We start from the raw sequence: 21765 nt of genomic DNA on the forward strand, positions 1-21765 counted from the left end.
ACAACACAAGGCTTCTGACACAGCTTGATCTGTCTGGTGAGAGGTCCTTTTATCCATGCAATTTGAATGAAAGAAACAAACAGAGAAACCATTTTTCTGAAGCTGGCAGTACATTTAACTTCCTTCAATATCTGAGTTATCTCACTGCTTTGCTTGCTGATATTTATTATTTGGACAGAGATAGGTAAAACAATCCCCAGGGAAATGTAGAAGTGGGTTTTTATCTCAGACACGAAGGACTCAGAGGGTCAGAACTATTTTATTCACATGAATCTCACTCTTCAATGGACACAGCAGCTGCTGCACAAATTTGTACAGGCAAGCTGATAAAGGATGAAAGTAATTTTAGCTGAAATAAAATGTGAGAGTACTAGTAGGAGAGACTCACAAGGATGTGGGGTTAATCATTGCAGGGCTGAACTGATGTTCCAAAATGGAAAAATTACTTTTTTGTTTGATTTTGAGAGGTCTGCAGCTTTCAAAATTCCGGTCACAGAAGGATGTCACTCAATAGATTGTTCTCATTAGAGTTTGTTGAAAACTTCTTTGAGGAAACTGTTTTTCATTGACAAATTTCATTTAATCAAAATAGATCTAGGTTCAGGTCCCTGCTGTGTCTGATTCAGAGTGTTCTGGGATGAAGAGCACTGAAGCTCTATGCTGGATCTGTTATGCATTAATGAACCCGTGTATTACAAATGATCAGGAAATAGTTATTCTGTCACAGGGAAGTTCAGGGATGGAAAAGTTTTCCAGTTTAAACTGATAATCAAAATTCTAAAAATGTGTGGAATTAATGCATTTAAAGAAAAAATATTATTTGGGTGAATCAAAACTTTGTTTCAAACATTTTGCAACATATTTTAGTTTTGATCTTTTCATTCCAATTAACTTGGATTGCAAACCAGATGTTTTCAAGTTAAATGGAGCTGTTGCCTTCCATGTTGTCAAACAACACATATTGGTGATTCTGAAACTCTCTTCCACACATTTTTCAGAACACAGTTCTTTCCTGAAAAGCGTGCTTTCCTAGAACCAGGCTCACTTCTGACAAATATGCTTTTCCAAAAATGGAGTAACAGACCAACTGCAGTCCAGAGCGGGTGGTGTTCCTGTTGGTTAGACTCAGAAAACAAAAATCTTGAAAAATGCTGCTGACCTCTGACTAAATGAGTTTTGTTACTTGATGACTTTCAACATCAAACCACCAGATCGGAGTGACTTAACTGTTAATCTGCTTTCAAAATATCTTTGGAGGACCTGAAGGAAACAGTTCATGGAAATGGGTCAAGTATATCTACATCTACCTGGCACACCTGCTGGTGCTGTACCAGCAGCTGTAAAACCACTGGGAGAACTGAAGGATTTCATCTTTCACAACAGTACTTGTAAGAGTGAGATGAGACCTTTGGTTGTTAATAAATGAAATATGAAGTGATATTCACCATATATTTAAAGATAGTTGTAGAGCCTCTTTGTGTGATTGGACTGTTTACACAGGGGAGTTAGCTCTTCTGCTTTCAAAGATATCTTTCATTTTCTAGATCTACAGTACGATATAATTGGCTGTAGATGGCTGATTATGAGGATGTTTCCCACACTTCTCAATGCTCAAGGCATGTGGAATCATATTTGTTTTCTTAGGAAAGATGATCACAATCACTACATTTATCAGTGTGTGAGCCCACCTACCATGCAAAGGTCCACTTTGTAGTTCCAAGAACTGACAGAATGCTTTAGTGAGATAAGGAAATTTAACCATTCCTGTAGGGGTGGTTGACAGGGGAAAAAAAAAAAAACCTCAGGGAGCCTTCTGAAAAGTCTTGATTTCTTCCACATTCCCTCTCTCAAAGACACAGGATACGAAATTGCATCATTCAGGGTCCCTTGATAAGCACCAGTTTCCCACTCCCAAACACACAGTTTAGCTATTTAGATCAAAGATATATTAATTGGCAGAGAAGAACTTAAGGGGAGGAAAAATACATTTGAGTAGGCTAGGAATTAATGTGGCAGATAACTTTCCTAAAGGATCCCTTACAGTGCTCTTATCCCCTGCCATGCCCTTGTCTGGTAAGCAGCTAATGGATTCCAGACTTTTTTCTCCTCTTCAGTTTTGACCACTCACAGGTTCCCAAGGTTGCTGGAGGGTAATAAACGAACAAGGTCTGTCTTTTGCCACCAAATATCGGGTACTTTGGGGTGTCTGTGGTGGTGGGAGCAACTGTCACCTTGGTGCTGGGGAGATGTTTCATCACAGCCTGTCTCAGGAGGCTGCTGTGGCTTTAACACAAGACTTGTGGCTCTTCTTGCTGCCCAGCAACCGCATCCATCTTTCCTTACCTGTGGTCCCTGCCTCACTGTTCCCTAAATGTCAGCTCAGTTCTGCTCAACACCACGTCAATGTTATGTTGTCCTTTTGCAGAGAGGATCCAAGCTTTACAGGAGATAGAGCTCTTATCCCGCAAGATCGTCTTGCATGGGCTGGAGACTTTCTCCTCCTTCTAACTTGTTGTGAGCTCCATTACGTACTGACATTAGCCTATACTTCTGATTAGAATGACACTTTACCTCAAGCTCATCTGATTAACTTACTTGAGGAATAACAAAATAACTGAGATATTTCATTACTGATACCCACATGACATCAGACCATCCAGTAATTTTTTAATTGTAGATTTCTTAAGCCCTATGTGAATGGTTGCCTACTCGGCAGAGCTGGAGTTGTTAGCATCTTTGGATCTTTCTTCTGTGTGTTGCCCCTCAAATGTCACTAGTAAGCCCTCAGCTCATTAGGACTTAAACTTTAGGACTCAGTAAAAAAAAAAAAAAAAAAGATTATTTTTTTTTTCCCCACAATTCATGCAATTCAGAGATGTAATATTTGAGTCCTTCAAACTGCTTTCTGAAAGCCATACTAGACTGTGAACAAACAGTAGTTCATTAATTCATGTATATTAGCTCAATTCTAATGTTTTAAAAAGGCTATCAGCTATCATCCAAATCAGTTTTGCATCTTGATTCAGAATCCAAAGCCTTGTTAAGTAACATCCCATCTGCTAACCTGTATCTCTAGAGTCATTTAAGCAGCTAATGTGAATGAATCAAATCATTCCATCTGTACTGTATCAATATTTGGGAAGCTTTTTCTTACTTAGAAATTTGTTCTTTAAAACAAAGAATCTTGTTTTGTTTGGATTTTTTTCCAGAGAGTGCACCACAACGTCCAATAATCCGCTCCCCTAATGTCCCTAATCCTACAACCTGCTAGCAAAAGTAATAATTGCTGATAGAAAGGATAATTTAGGCTAGGCATTTAATGTACTGCTAAGTCAGTGTTCAACGAGACATGAGCAAGAGGCACCATTGTCATACAGGCAGCCTTTCCATAGACATTGCTATCCTGGAGATTGTAAGCACAGAAACCCCTCTCAGAGGAGGTTTTATTTGTCTGCTTACTCTCACATTGCAACTCTTGCTGCATTATTATGAGTACAGTGTCAGACAACCAGTGCTGTGTGTACTGATTTTTACTTTGTAGATCTGGGCACATCTCAATCACTGTACAGGGGCTAGAGAACATACATTTTCATTTCCATAGGCAAGAGCTATGCAACATTTAGATTGCATGGCCCAGAAAAAAAAATCTCCCTTTAGTTTAGTCAATTTTTGCTAGTTGCTTTTGAGAAAAAATTTTAAGTGGCATGTGTGCCTTACCCATATTATAATAATGCTCTTGCCCACTACAATAAAATTAATTTTCATAAGGATGTCGATTCATATGGATACCCAGATAGGCACAAATAGAATCCTTCCTGAAACACCTTGCATTCATTTACAACTTCAGTCTTTTTACACCATAATCTTAATCAACAGGCACTAATCAAAAAAGCAGTAGCTTCAACTGTACATTAAGAAACAGCTTAGAGTCATTCATAAATGTTCCTCCAACAGGAAGGTGGATTTATGTCTTCAGTACTTATCAGTAAGAATTTTTAATAGAAAAATTAAGCTACCATAAAAATATGATAAATAATGCTAAAATTGAAAATATAATATAAAAACAAGAGAGTAAAACTTTTGCTTACCATTTGGGCATATCAGTAAAAATATTTCAAAGGAAGTCAACAAAATTAGTGGAAAAGCAAAATTGTTAATCCATTGGAAAACCTCTCACAGGTATCTCAGACGAGTAATAGTTGTTTATCCCCTTGCTATGGTAAGAATATTAGAAACTGTGAAGTCAAAGGCCAATTTCCTAATCAGATGGCATTTTGAGAGCTATTTTATTTAGAGATCCTATGCAGTTTAGAACCATAGCTGCAATAAGTCTCTGTCTTCTGGGGAAGCATGATGGCATTCTGCTAAATGCTAGAGTTTTATCATTTGAAGGGAAGAAAAAAAAAAGGACAAAAAAAAAAAAGCAGCCAGCGAGACCTAAGAATATAAAAGCATTTGAGATCTCAGAAGGAGTTTAAATCAATGCACTGCCACAGTTACAGCACAGATGAAAGAGCCTGCTGTCTCAATTGCCAGGAAACTACTTAGGAACTCTCACTTTGATTTTTTTTTTTCAGTAGTCCGTTATATTACCACTAAATGCAATATATGGGAACATCACTGCTTTGATGTTGTACAGCTACAACAAACAGAAACTAATATGGTAGAACAGTCAAGCTATGTGATTTGCGTTTGTATATACAAATATATACCCGTCAATCTTCTTACTTCTAGATTGTGTATCACTGCCACCCATCTGCCTCCTTGCTGTTACTTCTTTTTTCATAAAAATGACAATTATTTTATGCCCATATTCTGAAGAAAGAAACATATCTTTTGGAGGGGTGTAAAAATCAACATTTTCTCCAAGCTGTTGTCTCCTGCCACAAATTCATTGTTGGCAAAGGGTTTTCATAGTGCTTTGACGTTATTTCGAATAGGAGCATGACTGCTGCCAGACATTGCAGCATTCTAGTTCTCACAGATCTAGTCACACCAAGAAGACTTCCACTTCTTGCAAAGCAACACGTTATTAAACAGTCTAGATTCTCTGACCTGCTCCAGTCTTTTGCAGTGAACTAGAAGTATATGAGACTATTGACACACTCCTTCTTGTTAGTTGAAAGCAGTGTAAGGAAGAACTGATACAAACATGTCTAGTTCTGTATCTCCTCTGCCACTTCTGCTGAAATCCCTGCTATGGATGGAACATAAAGAATGTGGGTGGGGACTGGGGTCCATTTTTGGTACCATCTTCCCCATCATTACCTGTCCAGCTGGGTTTTCAGCATGTAAGAACGAGTTCATGTAAAAACTGAAAAAAATGGACAGGGTAATGCTTGAAGAGAAGGGCATTGTGTCTTCTTTCTAGTGTTTCTAGTGTTTCTTCTTTCTTGTGTTACAGAAAATATTTTCTCCTCTACAACATCCCTCAATGGGAAAATGCAAGGAAACACGGAAGAGGTATTGCTTTAGTGAGTGATCTGGTTGGAAATGTCTCAGCCACTTTGTCCACGTTCTGCACGGATGGCACAGGCCTTCCACACAGTCCCCCAGGGTATGCCAAAGTTCAGATAGGAACCACAGCCATTTCTGTAGAGAGCAAAACAAAAATAAAATGCAGTGTCTGGGTATTTTTCCCGTAGCTCCTAGAAACATAGACTGTGGACAAAACTAAAAGGTCTTACACAGACAGAGCTCTCAGTAAAAGGTGCAGGGGATTCGCCTCAGTAAAGACTTGAGAAATTGGCATCTCTCTGTTATGTAATGCTCTGCTAAAAGCAAAGGTATTTACAATGTTTTGGAACCGATGTGGTAGTAGTACTTGTCACCAATAATGAACTTTTTCTTCAAAATATGTAAATTAAAGTTTCAGATTGATGTGAGTGATTAATAACAACCATGTAACCTGTAAAATTCTTTTTACACAATAATAATCTCCTGACAATTTATTCCAGTTCCTCAAGTAAGATTTGTAGTGGCTCTAAATCCTTTGACAAAGTTAGACTCAGTATTTATGTTTATTTAGTAATAGAGCAGACAGGTCATTTCTTATGCAAGACATCAGCAGGGACCTCTGCATGCCTCTCCTATCACTGCATTTTGCAGAACAGTTTTACTTGGAGCCTCAGCCTGTGATTCATTTCACATCCCTGTCCCCCAATGAGATCATTTGGTGTATGTTCGATTTGCCAGCAGCAAAGAAGGCATTGTGTGTTTTAGTATCTCATACATGTCTGTATAGATTTGAGTTGTAACCTACACTTACAGCTTATACTGAACAGTTTTATATTTCAGAATACTGAGAGCATGATATAATTGATTATACATGGCACATTGGCCTGTTTGTCTCTTTTGGGACATAAGGGGCAATCATTGGAGTGGAACTAGGAGTCTGGATCTAGGGGGAAGGGGAGGAGGTCAGATGTTAAAAGTGAAATTGTAGCAGTTCTACTGCCCAGGCAGAGCCAGGCAATGCAGTAAAACCAAATTTGTGCAAAATTATCTCCCTGTATATAAGTGCAATATGAATAATATATGGTACCTTTCTAAGCAGGAAAAATGTAGCACCTTTCTCTTCTAGCACAAGTTCTAGTCCAAAGCTAGAGCCAAACTCAAACAAGACAGCACCTGTCAGCAGGACAGCTAACAGCTTCGTTGTGATCTGGACCTCACTCTGCCCCATAAGGCCTGCTGCTCATCTCCTAAAGAAAAACCTACTTTCTACCTGAATATTTCAGGTGAAAGCCTGAGTCAGTGAACAGTTTAATGTTAATTTACTCATAAAACAGATTCACTTGGATTGTTTAGGACAAATGGATATTAAACGGGTGCCATCTCTGCCATTTGAAGTCCCAGCACCACTGCTTGCCAGAACCTGGGCTGATGATAAACCACATGAGCAACTGATCCACACTTGCTCTGTTACTTTCACATGTCCATAAGCAGCTTTTGTTGGCCACAGGATACAGACTGTTGGTTTTGGCACAGTGTGGCCACGTGTATGTTCTCAGTTTGAAAGTTACATTTTTGTTCAGGATTTTGCCTCAGGGTCTCCAGGGCAGCAGTTTGGCTGTGCTGGGTCGGAGCAGCGCGATGCTGGGGAGTGGAGCGGGCAGGGCTGGCTGTGCTGCGGTGTCACTGCGCTGTGGGCACGCACAGCAGCACACTGCTCACCTCTGTCCCTGCTGAGACAGCGTAATAAGACATTAAATGAGAGGTGGTAGCAACCAAGACGCAGTTCCATTTTAAATATGGCCATAGCTGGACTGCTCTTCCTGCTCGTCGCACCCATAAAAATAAGCCACCAGCAGAAGGAGGGACTCAACATTTTGCCTTGCAAGGGCCAGGGAGCGTGCCTGTTCCCCGTGACAGCAGCAGGAGTGAAGCGGGGGCGTTAATGGTGTGTGGAGACGGGTCGGTTCAGTTCTTCTGCGATTTTTCCGGATGCGTGAGTTTGAGTCTCACCTGGTGTATTGCCCTGCCACTTCTCTTGTGCTGAAAAGAGGACACAGTGTCATTTAAACTCGTGATTCAGAGGCAGCCAGGTATGATGCTAAAAACCTCTCTCTGTGGTATAGAAATTGTCATGGCTGATGGGTCAGGGTGACCTTTTATCTTGACTTTATTCACCACCTTTTAAAATGCAGCAAAGGCTTCTACCTTGATTCATGGAAGATACTGTAAGCCTAAAACACGAATTTCACCATCTGATATATGTAACATAAGAAATTTCGAAGCTCAGAATGTTTTGGAATTTGCCAAAAATATGGCAAAACTTTATCTGTTGTTTTTTTATGTGTTGATATTTGAATCTCTCATGTTCTATGAAAAGCCTGTAAACATACACAGTTGCTTTTATCACACTAAAATCAGTGAAAGACATGTCTTTGGTTAGTTATCTGCACCACTGGGTACTATAGTCATAAGAAGAGGAAGATTGTCTGCAACCACTTGATAATTATGTTTCTAAGTCTGTCCATTTCAGTTAACATTTTTCCTTCGTTAAGAGATTTACATTTTCCTTAAAAAATTGCATTTTGCTTTAAGTTTTGGAACCTAATTCCAGGTTGGAACCTTCTTTCCAGGGAAGGCAAACAGTGCACTGCACATAGACTCACAGGGATCCAATGTTAGCTCCTAGTGTGATATCATCTTCTGCACGTTTTTATATTATTGCAGTTCATAACACTGTAGCACAAGATGGAAAACAGTAAAAGCCTCTTTATTTATAAGGTTATTATAGGTATCCTCCAGTGTATCTCATGTGTATACATCCTGTCAAAATATTTCAGGATTTCGACAAGTGTGCCTGAACTTGTTTCAAGTGACATGACATGGCTTTTAACTGGATTTTTTTACAGTTGTAGTATTTTTAAGAATAGCTAATAAAAGTGTTACCCATGCACTAAAAACAAAATAAAAATAATAAGAAAATAGAACAAAAAGGTTTGAATAAGTAGCAGTGGAGTTTTGCAGTTAAATAACCCAGACAGGAAATTGTGATGATGTTCTTTATAATTGCTCTGAAGAAAATAAGTCTTGAAGTCTATGGAAGGCATAACAGACCTAATTAATGCCCACACTATTTCTCCAGAGAAACAGATTTTGTGTAATAAAAAGACACTGCATAGAAAATGTTCTTGTGCTTATTTTATAGTTTAGCCTTATTTTTCTTTGTACGACTATAGTGTATGCTGGTTTACAGTGCCATGTACACCTGAAAGTTGCATTATCATTTCTGAAATGTGAAAAACAATTACATATTTTCTGTATTTTTTGAGTGTTGATGTCAATTATGATCTAAGGTGTGTTTTGCTGTCCAAGGAGTGTGGATTTGTTTGTGCATGTGCACACATTCGTGTTCTAAAATAGGTGGCTATTTCATTGTTGTGTTCATTATGTGTGTATGTAAGTGTAGGTGTTATCAGGAGCATTCTTTTTAGCTTTTAGAATAAAAGCTGAATCAGAGGCTGGAAACACTGACACATCTGGAATTTTAGAGCATTTCCAGGGACTGACAATTAATGGTACTCAGCCAACCCTGCACCTCGTCACTGATGGATGATTAGAGTTTAGCTAATGAGAAGGTGTTCAGAGTACAGTCATGGAAATTTTTATACACTTGTCAGTTTGGTTGGAGATCTCTGTGGGTTTAAATCTGATTTGATGTCCACAAAGTGGTCCAGAAAAATCTGTGTAAATGGTCAGATTATTCTCTGCTGTCAGTAGTTTTGTGTCTACATATTAAGCTCTGCACGTCAGGGATCGTTGCTCTATATGTTTACTATATTGCTATCTGTGTTTCTAAAGTATCTAAAATGAAGTGTCCTGTCCTCTCAGTACCACCGAATGGCAAATGGTGATAAGCAGAAGGGACTGTTCTGTTCCGTGCCTGGCAATGCTCACCCACACTGACAGGTCAGCTTCATGGGTGCTGTTTGCAGAGGCACTTTTGTTGGATCCAGATTCTTCCCAGGGTTACCCAGCGAAAGGAGAAAAGGCAATGGCCACAAACTGGAACACAGGAAATTCCATTTAAATATAACAAAAATCTGTAAGGGAGATTGAACACTCGAGCACGTTCCCTGGAGAGGTTGTGTAGTCTCTGTCTTTGGAGATATTCAAACCCCAGCTGGACATGGTCTTGGGTGGCCTCCTCTGGCTGACCCTTCTCTGAGCTGGGAGGTTGGACCAGACAATCTCTAGAGATGCTTTGCAACCTCAGCAAGTCTGTGGTTCTGCGATTTGCTTGACTGGGACCTAACTGGGTACACCTGCACTTTCTGAGCAGAACAGGTGGGGACAGCAGTGCCCGTCTGCAGGCACAGCTCTGAGCTCAGCTGGGGCTTTGGCTGTGTGCTGGCAGCTCCGCATCAGTGTCCTGAGATGCACACTTGGGGCTGGACTTGCTGGCTTACTTGGGAGCAGCCTTCAGGTCTGGTCTAAGAGCTGTAATTAGGAAACTGAGGCATAACTAGTGTTATCAAGTCCTTTTTTTTTTTTTTTTTTTGTCTGAACTGCAATGGTGGTATAATGACATAGGATTAAGCAACCGGTTAATATGCTGAATTCTTGCAGTTTTTCGCCAGTGAAGTTGCAAGAAGGATCATCTCATAATCAGTAAGTCCAAAGAGCTTGCTAATTCCATATACTCCTCTGGCAGTACGTTGCTGATAACTGACTTATATTTTGTAGGTGTGCAGTGCAATCCAGAATCAAGATTTCACTGTTATCGATGACTACTGCACTGGACTGCGAGCTCTCCTTTACCTGAAAAGCATTGAGGAACTTGAAGACTGGGATGGACAGAGTCCTGCAACCATGCGCCATCAGAAAGGAAAACCAGTACCTAGAATTGCTGATCTGATGGGAAAGGTATTTTGTTTCATTGCCATTCCTGTATAATGGCACTGTGTCTTGCCTTTGAATGCACTTCTATAATCATTGTATGCAGTTTCTGCTCCTTAGCTTGGCTAACCACTGCTGCTGTCACAATTAGTCACCAAGTCTTTTTCCTTCTGATTATTAAGAAATATCTGGAGGCAGCTGAAGAAGCCAAACTTGAAGTGACTTGCTATGGGATAAAATTTTTACTCTAAATATTACCTCTCCATTTGATTCATAAAATCATGTCTTTGAAAGAAGTTTAGGATGTAAAATTACAAATGCATTGGAACAAGTTCTGGAACTGCTTGTTTTAATGAAACTCAATTCAGATTGATACTAATGTGCCAGACATTCCTGGGTGTTCCAGACAGGGTGCAACAATCAGGAGGCATGAAATCCCCCTAGCACTGGACCTGACCAGCTGAGACAGCTTATCACAAACCAGTCTTAGTTAGAATACAAGACCAGGTAGGAGTGGCCCTTCGTTCATCATCTCAGGGTCTTTCATGTGTGCTGACTCCCAAATCCTCTGCAAGGCAGGGACGTTCCAGGTGAGGAACAGTGACACTGAATAATTTGATAGATTCCACAAGATCATTTAAATCTAGAAAGTCTGTGGTGGAATAGGAATGTAAACTATGGTCTCCCTGAAATCCTGACCTCTGGACTGTCTTCTCTGCTCGAGTAGTTCCCTGCTACAAAAGCATCTCTGGAGATGTTTGCCAGATGCAGTGGGTTGCAGCTGCCCCAGCGCTGCCCGCCCCCCACCAGGGCAGGGCTGACCCATGCTGGGAAGCAGGGAGGTGGAACTGGCCTCCTACTGCTGCCTGCCTACTGCTCCGAGCAAAATACCTGCACAGCAGGGAACCTGAGCTTTTGCTTCTGGTTACTAGAGGGGATCACTTTGAAGACTTATTTCAGTTATACATCATGCCTATTGATTATCTTTCCAAAAACCTGATATAAAACTGTTGAAAATATTGTAAAAAGTAAAGAATTACAAAAGAATAGGATTTGGAGTGTCAAACACCTCCAAATCTCTGCTTATCGTTGCTGATGACTGGAGCTGGGTTTAGCAGGAGATTAGAGACTCCTATATTGTTGTTGTTCTCAGTGGAGCTCTGAAAATTATAACGTTACCTTCCAGGAGAAAAGAATCCTGCTCCTAAAGCTGTGGATAATACACTGCTTAAAAATAAAACAAGATATAAGCAGTTTCATTTTCATCTACTTATGTTAAGCAGTTAAGCCAGGCTCAAAGGGTTATATCTAAACTTCCTTCCTTTAACACCTGTAGAAACATACACAGAATTTCCAACTCATGTAACAGAGATTTCTTGTGATTCTTCTTTAAAGCTGCATTCAGTGTTCTATCTTTGTGTTACCTTTGTATTTTACTACACAGACAACCATTGTCAAAGATGTTTCTCATGTCCTTTGGAATGAGGAAAAAAAATTGTAATCTTAGTCTTTTACGCTTGTCACTACATAAATAATTAACTTTAAAAAGGTAGTATAAAAAGATGCTTTAAGGAAGCATTTAATAATTCAAAGGAATCTTAACTTGAAACAGGTCACATGAGAAAGAATGAAAAACAAAGCCCTACGTAATCTTGTCTGGCTGGCTCTGTTAGACATTTAAAAGGAACAAGGCATACAGAATATAACTGATTGAGTATTTGATTGCCCTTAGCACTGAATTATGTCATTGGATCATTGCTACTAAGTAATAACATATAAACTTAACCAGGCTGCATCATTGATAAGGTAGTGATATATTTTAGGCATAAGCTCAGGATGGCTGTTTATCCAGGAATGAACATGCAAGGGAAAAGGAAGAAAAATAATACAACACAGGTAAAAGGAAATACCATGATGAATGATCCTACTAGGGGCAATCAAATACAAAGGCTTGATATCATTAATATTTATAATGTCATAATTAGCAAGACTGTGCCTAAGCAGTGTTATTAGTGTAACTAATTATGTTATCATAAACTAAGTTTGCAGTATTATAGGAATCAGTATTCTTGCCTTCATAAATTATTATCAATATTGGATTTCATGTACTTGTGCCTAGTAAATTTAGTTAAGTACTGTAGCTTCATCTCGATTCAAACACAAATCTCTAGCTTGCTTGGCAGGAAGTCATAACACACACTTCTGATTCTCTTTCTAAAATAAATTCACTACAAAGCATGTCCTTACTCTTTATTTGGAAAAGAGAAGATAGCCTGTTGACGTGATATATAGGTTCTCATTGATAGAAGTAATGAGTAGGCATGTATGTGTTACACATGGAGTAAAATGTGACAGGCAAAATCCTGCATTACGATTTTAAAACCTTAGAAAGACCTGGCCAGGTTTGTCCTGATATTACTGTGAGGTGAAATGCAGTTTCTTCAGTAGGACCCCATGAGAAGCTAAACAGCAAATACTGATGAACTTTTGCATTACAAAAAGTAAAAAGAAAAAAAAAGGAAAAAAAAAAAAAAAAGAATATGCTAATTTTGGTAAATGTAGAAATATAAAGGAATGAACCTCTTTTTTTTTTTACAAAATTCCTATTAATTTTCATATAGAATCACAGGGATAAGTAGTTCAGTCAATTGCCACTTTAATGAGAAGGAACCGAGGGACAAGAAATATTTTTGACAGTATGAAGAGCCACTTGCCCTCTGATTGTATACAAATTTGTTGAGCGTCTCCAGTTTTGGATATATTAGAGTTAGGACTGGTACTATTCCCAGCTACATATGTTCACAATAGTAACTATTTTCATTCACAGTGCAATATTGAATGTTGATGTCCATATTTTTATATAGAAGTGCGCTATTATTTTGATAATTCGTTTTCTGTCCTGGTTTCAGCATCAAACAGATGCTGAGTGCAGAGTGTTGCCACAGGAGAGTGACACAATAGAGTTTTGTCATGAAATATTGTAGTATTTGATGACCAAAGTAAACTAAAAGATAAATACTTTCTTCTGAATGGTACACCTGACATCACAGTGAAACTGTCTTGCCATGCAGTCACCAGATAAATGACAAACTGAACAGTTATCACTGCCTGTTGTTACATTTATCGCAATAATTTCCTCCCTAAACAGAGAGAATACTAAAAACACTGTGCTAAATAGTGTAATAGAATAAGCAGTTTAATAGCAAATATATAAACTTTTGGCTGAAAAAGAGAATCATATTGATTAGTACCTGTTCATGCTTCTGCATTAATGAAACTAATACTTGCAGTTGATAATTTATAGCCCTTAACATATGAGAAGCATCATAGCACTGGAAAATATTTTGGAAACTTGAGTGCTGTTTGTATGTTTTTCACTGTTGTAGAATGTATCTTTTGGTATGTAGATCTTAAACTTACTGGTTTTGAGCCAGCTAGTAGATATTTTCTGGTAGTCTTTTCAATAGCGATAGCTTTTTCCCTTTTGCTAACACAGCAGTGGTTACTGGAGTCAATACTTGCCATGTCCAAGATGTGACCTGTGGTATTTCACTGCAAGAGCAGTGAGATTCCTCCTTAGAAAAGTTAACCTCAGTCCTGGCTTCCACTCACCAGGTGATACTGTTTTCCACAGCTCTACCAATTTGATTCGTTCTTTGCTGTGGTTGTAGCGTTGTCTGTGACTGCTCCAAAGACAGCCCCGGCATAGATGCTGCATCAGACTCACAAGGGTGGGCAAAGCCAGTCTCTGCGCTTCCTTCCTCTTTGCTTTTCTGATGGCTTATTTCGTTGTTAGTTTGGGGTTTGGTGGTGTTGGTTGGTTGGTTGTTTTTTTTTTTTTTAATTATTTTGATTTGTTTGGGGGGGGGGGTTGGTTTGTTGTTTTTGTGGTTTGTTTTGTTCTGTGTTTTTTCTCTGGGAGAAGGGGAGGACCTGGCATCAGAAGCCCTGACAGAGATGATTGTCATTAATATCACCTTTGAATCACCTTTCCATTAAATGCATGGAATAAAACTTGCCCGCTTGTGTCAGCCATAATGTCAGTTTGCAAATCTTGACACTGAGATGAGAGAATGGCAAGGTAATGATGACACCACACTGCTTCTCACTGACTCCCTTGAGGAAGAATTTTTGTAAAAGCACATTTACCTCAGCATGAATTTAGGACTGAGATCAAGTGCATGATGCAATCAAGCAGGCAGTTAAGATGTAGAGCATGCTCTTACAACCCAAAGTTATTACAGTGGCTGCAGAGGAGAACAGGAAAGCACAGGTAGTATCTTTATAATCCAAAATTAACAGAATTATGTTTTAAAATAATGTTCCTGAGTTTCTTAGGAAGATACATGACCAGGAGCAATAAAAATAGCTTTGTTCTCACCAGGTATCTGGGTAAGGTACAGTATTCCCCAGAGGTGCAATTTGATCTCCTGTGTGTAGTCGCTGTCTCACCTTGTCTGTTTATTACAGGACTCTTTTATTAGTTGCTCACTGATCTGACTCCAGAGAGCTGAAGTGATTAGGTCCCAGAAATGCACTGGTGTCAGCTGGTGGTCACAGAAGTGGTATAGTGGTTTTCTGAATAAACTTCCACCTAATGTCAGCTATAAAAGTCGTATTTAACACAGTGACTTCTATACCTGCCAGGTAGCTAAACATTAAAAATATGACAGTGTATTCAGTTGGAAGGTGTGCATTTTTAAGAAGAGATAAATATATATGGATGTTTCATACCTTGCTTTCAGCAGTAGAAGTTTTGCCAAACCTGACCTTTGATTATGTCAAAGGGTTAAAAAAAATATGTCAAGGTTAAAAAAAAAAAAATAAAAAGAAGAAAAAAAGTAAAGTAATAATTTAAGCAGCATGGTTCCAGAAATATCCAAAGCCCAAGACAAACTGGTTTTTGTAGTGGATCCTCCTCAGCTGTTAAGGTTGTGCTGTATTGAAAATGTTAAAACCATATCTGATAAAAACACTTATAGAGAAGGTGTTTTTCTCCAGCAGACAGATGAGAGAGAATGGTCCTGAATGAGCACAGTATATGAAACTCAATGAAAATTCTTACCGCCTTAAATTTAGCAAGCTACTGATTTTATTCTCTGAATGCATGCATGTCCCATTAGGACTAAAATATGAACTTCCTTCAAATGTCTATGGGTACTAAAAGCTGACTCTTTGGAATAGTACAAACCTGCTAAATTCTAACTTGATCGCAGTCAAATCTAAATAGCCTTTTGTACAACAGATAAAAAACCTTGCTATACCATCGAGATTTCATGCAAAATATTAAACTAGCTCTTCTATTAAATAAAATTTTTAAATGTGTACACCCAGCCATGCAAGACAACTATTGCAATGCATGCACCAAGTTTTGGCTGCCTTTGGATTCTTCCAAACTTCTGACTACGTTAACTGAGCAGAGGTTTTCACCCTTCGTTTTTGGAAGTTCTCGTTGTTGTAGAGAAAGGCAAGTTTGTCCAGTATGGTGAAGAGCTTTCCCCTTGTTTCCCGCACTGCATAAAGAAGAGTGAACACATGGTATTTGTGGCCGTGTCCAGAAATACAGACCATCTCATTATATGGTAGTATAGAGTAAGAAACTCTTTTTTCCGTATTGCCATTGCCAGTTCTGAAGAAGAGTCAGAGGGGGTGGCAAAATAATTTTAAGCTGTTCGATCCTTTTTGCCATTAGCTAAGACTTGCACCTGAAATATAGCTCTCAGCCAGGCAAAGCATCTGAAGTGTAGCCAGTATTGATCAGGACACCTCTTGGTTTATAATATTATGGGATCTGTGCATCCGCACACTTGGGAGCTGTTGCCACATGTGCTTGTTGGGTTGACCAAAAATAAGACTCTGCTGCAATGTATCTGAGCCAGAATCTGCTGACAGGTGAGGAAGTCAGTCCTTTCCTCTCAGCCGTCCACTCCTCCCCAGAGGCGATGGCAGGTCTCCGCAGGTACGGCAGCAGCTGGAGCCCCATGGTCCCTCTGGGGAACACTGCCAACCGCGTTTTGGGGAGTCTCAGCAGAGCAGACCCCCACACCCTACTGCGTGTCTCACGCTTACCAGGTTTGCTGCTGCTGGTGAACCTCCCAGTGTCTGCAAGCTGAAAGTAATTATGAGCAATCCCTGACTTGCCTAATTTGTAGAAAAAAAAGGAGCTGTCTAACATTATTTTTCTTCCGTAACCAGTCTGTTATGGAAGTTTATGTTGTGATTATCTACAGTGCTTTTTCTCAGCGAGACTGCAGGTTGTTGCATAAAATGTATCTTTCCTAATGGTGAAGCCATTTGCGGTAGAAATGGATAAAACAAAAGGAACTGGGATTATTAAAGTGGATTTAAAGTAGTTTAATCTTTGTGGGTTTTATATGTACTGTATGCTAAATTTGCTTCCAGCACTGAGTTTAAAGTTTCGTATTCACAGCCAGTAAATGTGGCTGTTAAGAAACAATGTATTCACGTTAAACTCCTTGGCTGGGGCGGTTTTAGTGTGTTCACTGCTGGCAACCGACATCAAGCCAGGAAAATCCAACTCCTGATGCAAAAGGATTTAAAAAAAAATATCCAGACACTGCCAAAAATACATAATTCCTTTTTTTGTACTCTGCAGTTTGTTTTACTTATGGAAACGGCCTGGTCATACCCTGCAGCATGCATTCATTACAGTGATCTTTGACTGGCAGATGCAGAGTAATAAGATGCATATTTTAGTGCTTATTATAATACCCTGTCCAAAAACAACTTGACAAATTTGTGATTTCGACAGTATCTCATTTTGCTGGCTGCAGTGCTCTGTGATTGCCTGGTCCACGTGGTTCCCAGATTATGCATACCACCAATACTGCTCATTAAAATGGCCACAGTTCACCAGTTTCGGTAGCTTGGAACGAACTTGGAATGAATTATTATACAACAAAGAAGCTGCTGTCATGCAGAACAAAAGACAAGCAAAAGAGAGCTTTGGCTTAATGAGGCTAAGTGAGTGTCTCCCCTGCATCACCAGCTACTTGACGGCCTTTGAGCATGGATTTTTTTTCTCCACAGGCCAAAACCTTTGGTCTATTATTTTGTGTTTATGCACCTTGAGGCTAATATACATTTTAATATGCTGCACATGGAGAAAAAAATCAGCCATTAGATTAGAACATGTGCACTCCCTGTTAAGTTAATGACAGCCGAACATAGAGATAAATTTAGGTTTTCATATTTAATTATAGCACAGCGCAGTACGTTTAGCAAGGATAAATTGCACTATTATTATGCTTCATTTTTTTTGACATCTTTTCATATTAACCATGCGCACTTACCCCCACTTCCTCCCCAGTGTCACACATAATGTCTCTGTGCATCGTCCTTCTCTAACACCATTAATTTTTTATTCTGTACTGTTGTATATTTATTGTTGTATTTGTTACTTAGGGTTAGCTTGCTGGTTGGATAAAACCATTCCAAACAGCCCTTGTGTTAGGTGATCTACATAAGCAATAAGGGCAGAAAAGACATGAAAAGAACTGGCCTGTGTGCCCAGACGTGGCTGCTCCCAGGGCAGGGGTTCCCAGCCCTTCTCCCTGGTGCTCCCAGTGCAGCGCACACTGGCTGCGGCTGCGGAGCGGTGGCCCCTTCCTCAAGCAGCTGAATTAGAACAGCCAGAGAAATAATACATCGAAGGTTAAATGAGAATTTTGGAGTTCGATAATATTAATATGGACAATGCTGGTGTTAATATAAAAGGTTTCTGTTCTGCAGCGTTCAGCATTGTTTTATTGTACAGAAACTAAACACAGCTAATGTTGCTGGGTGGTATGTGCTGTTTGTTGGGGCTTTGTACCTGCATTACCACTGTTTGTCAGAGCTGTTGCTCCAAGAATAGTATCAGGAATTAGGCCAGACCTCAGCCTTATAGAAGACAATATGTAATTAAACATAGAGGCAAGCTGGCACGCAATGCAGCCTTTGCATATCATTATCAAGTTTTAATGGGAATATTTGACAATTCCTGTGCTTCCATGGGTTTGATGGCAATGTTGGACTATTTGTTACTACCCGAGAGAGCTTTTACATTTGCTTTCAGCTCTGGGCTGAGCTTTTCAGGTGGCTGTGGTTTGTGAAAAATATGTTTGCATGCTTCACAAAATTAAGGAAATACTGCTATTTTCCAAAGTGGATTAGAGCAGGTAATAACTCATAGGAAGAAGATTTTCCTCCTCCCGCTGTGTGTATAAGCAAGTAGAAGATATTATGCTACAGGCTTATTCCTAGATTATTCCTTATTGGATAGTTGTTTCGTGACAAAAGACACTGTGGCTTGATGACCAGAGGGTCATGACAGGAATAATAATCACCATATGAAAGGGTGTCTGGATCTTGGTGATAAAGCATTCCTCATCGCAATCAGTCAGCACTTGCTGGTGCAAGAATTTTCCTCAATGGCAGAGATCAGCTTTTTCATATTCATTGAGAGCAAATCAGTCTCTCTCTCTGCTTCTCCTTCTCCCCCCTATTTCTGCAACCTTCAGTTCTGTACTGGCTTTTACTGCCAAAGAGATTTTTCTTTGTCAGGTGAAACTCATGGAGTTTGGGGATGTTTAGGACACTGCAGTATTTGTGGGATTGGTATCAGTTGCAGAGCTTTATTCTTTGTGTCCTCAGTGAGTAAAGCCCTGGTCAGTAGTGACTGATAGCTAATTGTCTACAGTTCAAGCACGAGGAAAGGTGTCGACAATTTATTTATTTGTGCAAAACTCTTCTCCCTGATTTTGCAAGTGCAGATTTTGATGCAAATTACATCCATGAAAGCAAGGTTGTGCCTTCCAAAATGTAAGCTATAATTACTAGTCTGAGAACCTGATGATACAAAATTCCTCCTCTAGAATCTACCCCTAGTGAGAGAAGCCATTTATTAGCAATATTGTCTATTTCTAAGCAGTACTTCTAACCATCTTTTTATTTATTAAGGACTGGAAAAATGCTTGATATTATACAAGATGTAGTCTTATGGAGTTGCAGGCTATATCCTACAGACATCCAGATGGCTTAGAAACATCTATGCAGTCAGAAATGTCTCTTCTGTATCTGCAAGTAGCTATTATTAGTAAAACCTACTTTTATTTATGTGTTCCCGTTTTGTTTATGGTGCTAGTCACAGATGTACTTACTGATGTACATGTAAAGGCTTGGGCTTTTAGCTTCTGAAAAAGTCATTGTTCGTATAAACTCATCTAAGAAAGCTGTTAACTGGGTAGCGAGGTGGTCTGTGGGCCACAGCACTCTGTGCAAGGAAGGTGCAAAACAAAGTTTGTGGTATTGGTCATAGACAGTGGACTAAGTATTTGTTTTCAGCCTGTTTTCCAAGAATTGTGTTATTCCTGTGCTAGTTTTGAGAGAAGTTTTGACTATGACATCTCTCAGTTCTCTTAGGAACAAATTTGGCCCATAAGCACAGCCCAAATTGTAGTGACATGCACAGATGTACAAGAAATCTAGGAGGAGTGATTTATGGGGGGAAGCTAAAGAAACTAAAACTCTTAGGTGTCCATTTGTCCTGCCTAAATGATGTGTGTAAACATAAGAGGTGGAGAACTCAGTGGTCTACAAATATTTGAAGCTGGCAATCAATTGAGAGAGGGGGGTTTTATGACGTAGAGTGAGAACCAAGACTGATGAGTTGAACTGGGGAAAAAAAAAATGAGATGTTCAGGAAAAGCAGGAGAAAAATTATCCTGATTGGAACAAAAGCCTTTTTTTGTAGAAATGATGGAGGTTTCATGCTGGGTTGTTGAGATTAAAGGTAGGGGAGACTTTTAAAACTTGAGTGTGTGAAATACTGCTGGCAGAAATTTTGCGTTGCCAGGACTTTTCCTCTCTGATTTGCACAAGCTCACCTATGGTCCTTTCCAGCATTTCAGCTGCACACTGGGAGCTGTCCTTGGAAGCCTCAGCATCCTAAAAAAGTGTTCAGATAGAGACTCAGTGTAAGCCACTGGAGCTAACAGTATCTAATAATATGCAGTTGAAATGCCTTTTTGTTCAAAGATTAAGATCATTCTTAAGGAACATGATTATGTTCTTTCCCACCTATTTCAGTTTTATTACATTGAAAAACCCTTGAAGGATTTTCTGTAATCCTATGTGGTTTTGATCCAACCACATGGATGCCTCAGCAGTCTGAGCAGTTACTTCCTGAGTTTTTATGGACAGGTGGATTAAAAATGTCTTTCCGTTTCATTGCCCATTAGTCATACATTGGCACAGGGCAACTGCCCCCAGTAACTGAACAGAGCTTTGGGCACACCATTTCTACATGTAGGAGTTGAGAAGAGATTTCTGCACTTTGCTGACCTATTCATGCTGTACAGAATTCATTAAGGCCCAGGAACAGTGTTTGGGTTGTTCCAGGGAACAATTACAGTCAGCCTGTAATCTGCTGCTCTGCGGCACGTTGGGGCTCTGTAATGGTTTGAAGGGACCTGGCAAGAATTTTATTGATTTCTTGGGATCTCATTCAGGCTGATTGCACTTGGGTACTCTGATGGTTGATGTTTAAGAACACCTACCCTAGCTATTATTAAGAAGGTGGGTCTAATCCTCACATAGGCAAGACCTTGTTTGCCCTTCATTCGGCTCAGCAGGCAAGTTTTAATGAAATAGCTCCCTCTTATTTTTTATGCCACAGCTCTGTTTTCGATTGCCATGTTTGGAAGTAGTCAGTGTAAGTAAGTCACTGTGTAACCCATATATTGGTCAGGATATGTCATATCATATATCTGTTCTTTCTTTAATCATTTTGTCTCTTTCCTGTTTGACTGCTTGGAATAATTAATGCATTTTTTCCCATTACTATGTTGTATTTCTTCCAAGTTGCTGATTTATTTATATACAAAAACTATAAAACATCTTCTTGTTTTATATAGTCTGTCTGGATTCATGAGAAACCCAGAAACATACCACTGAAATAGTACATTTTTTTTAGATTGTTCAAGACAAGACCTTGCAGTTGAGTTTAAAGTAGTTGAATTCTAGAGCCTAACAACTATAATTTTATTTATTTATACTATCCATCATTACAGCATAGAGCATTATATCCTAGATGCTAATCATTACTTACTATTTTCCTCAATAGTTATGCTCTCATTTAAAGTATTAAATATATGCCAAAAGGCATCTTTCCCAATTCCAGACCAAAAGTCTAATCCAGACTCTCCAACAGTTTTTCACTGCCTTTACTGAGCCTTCTTTCAAATGCTGGGCACTCCTGACATTTTGAAATGTCCATTTAAAAAATTTCCATTTGTAAATTGTAAATCAGAGGGCTTATTGTAAACCCACAAATCTCTGTGAGCACAAATATATCTACATTTTCTCTTTTGCTAAAAATGAGTCACTAAGCTGTAAACAACTCATATGCCATTT

General features: G+C 39.3%; 1 protein-coding gene across 1 annotated transcript in view; it reads left to right on the forward strand.

Annotated features, from left to right (window-relative positions):
- The window catches only part of DPYD (dihydropyrimidine dehydrogenase), a 345406-nt gene that overhangs the window by 287128 nt on the left and 36513 nt on the right, over positions 1–21765 (forward strand). The window contains exon 20 of the mRNA XM_082053772.1: positions 10198–10377. Coding sequence (XP_081909898.1) covers positions 10198–10377 — 180 coding nt within the window. The remainder of the gene's footprint in view (positions 1–10197; positions 10378–21765) is intronic.

The sequence above is a fragment of the Streptopelia decaocto genome (genome assembly GCF_964273445.1).
Source record: "Streptopelia decaocto genome assembly, chromosome: 5".
Taxonomy (NCBI): Eukaryota; Metazoa; Chordata; class Aves; order Columbiformes; family Columbidae; genus Streptopelia; species Streptopelia decaocto.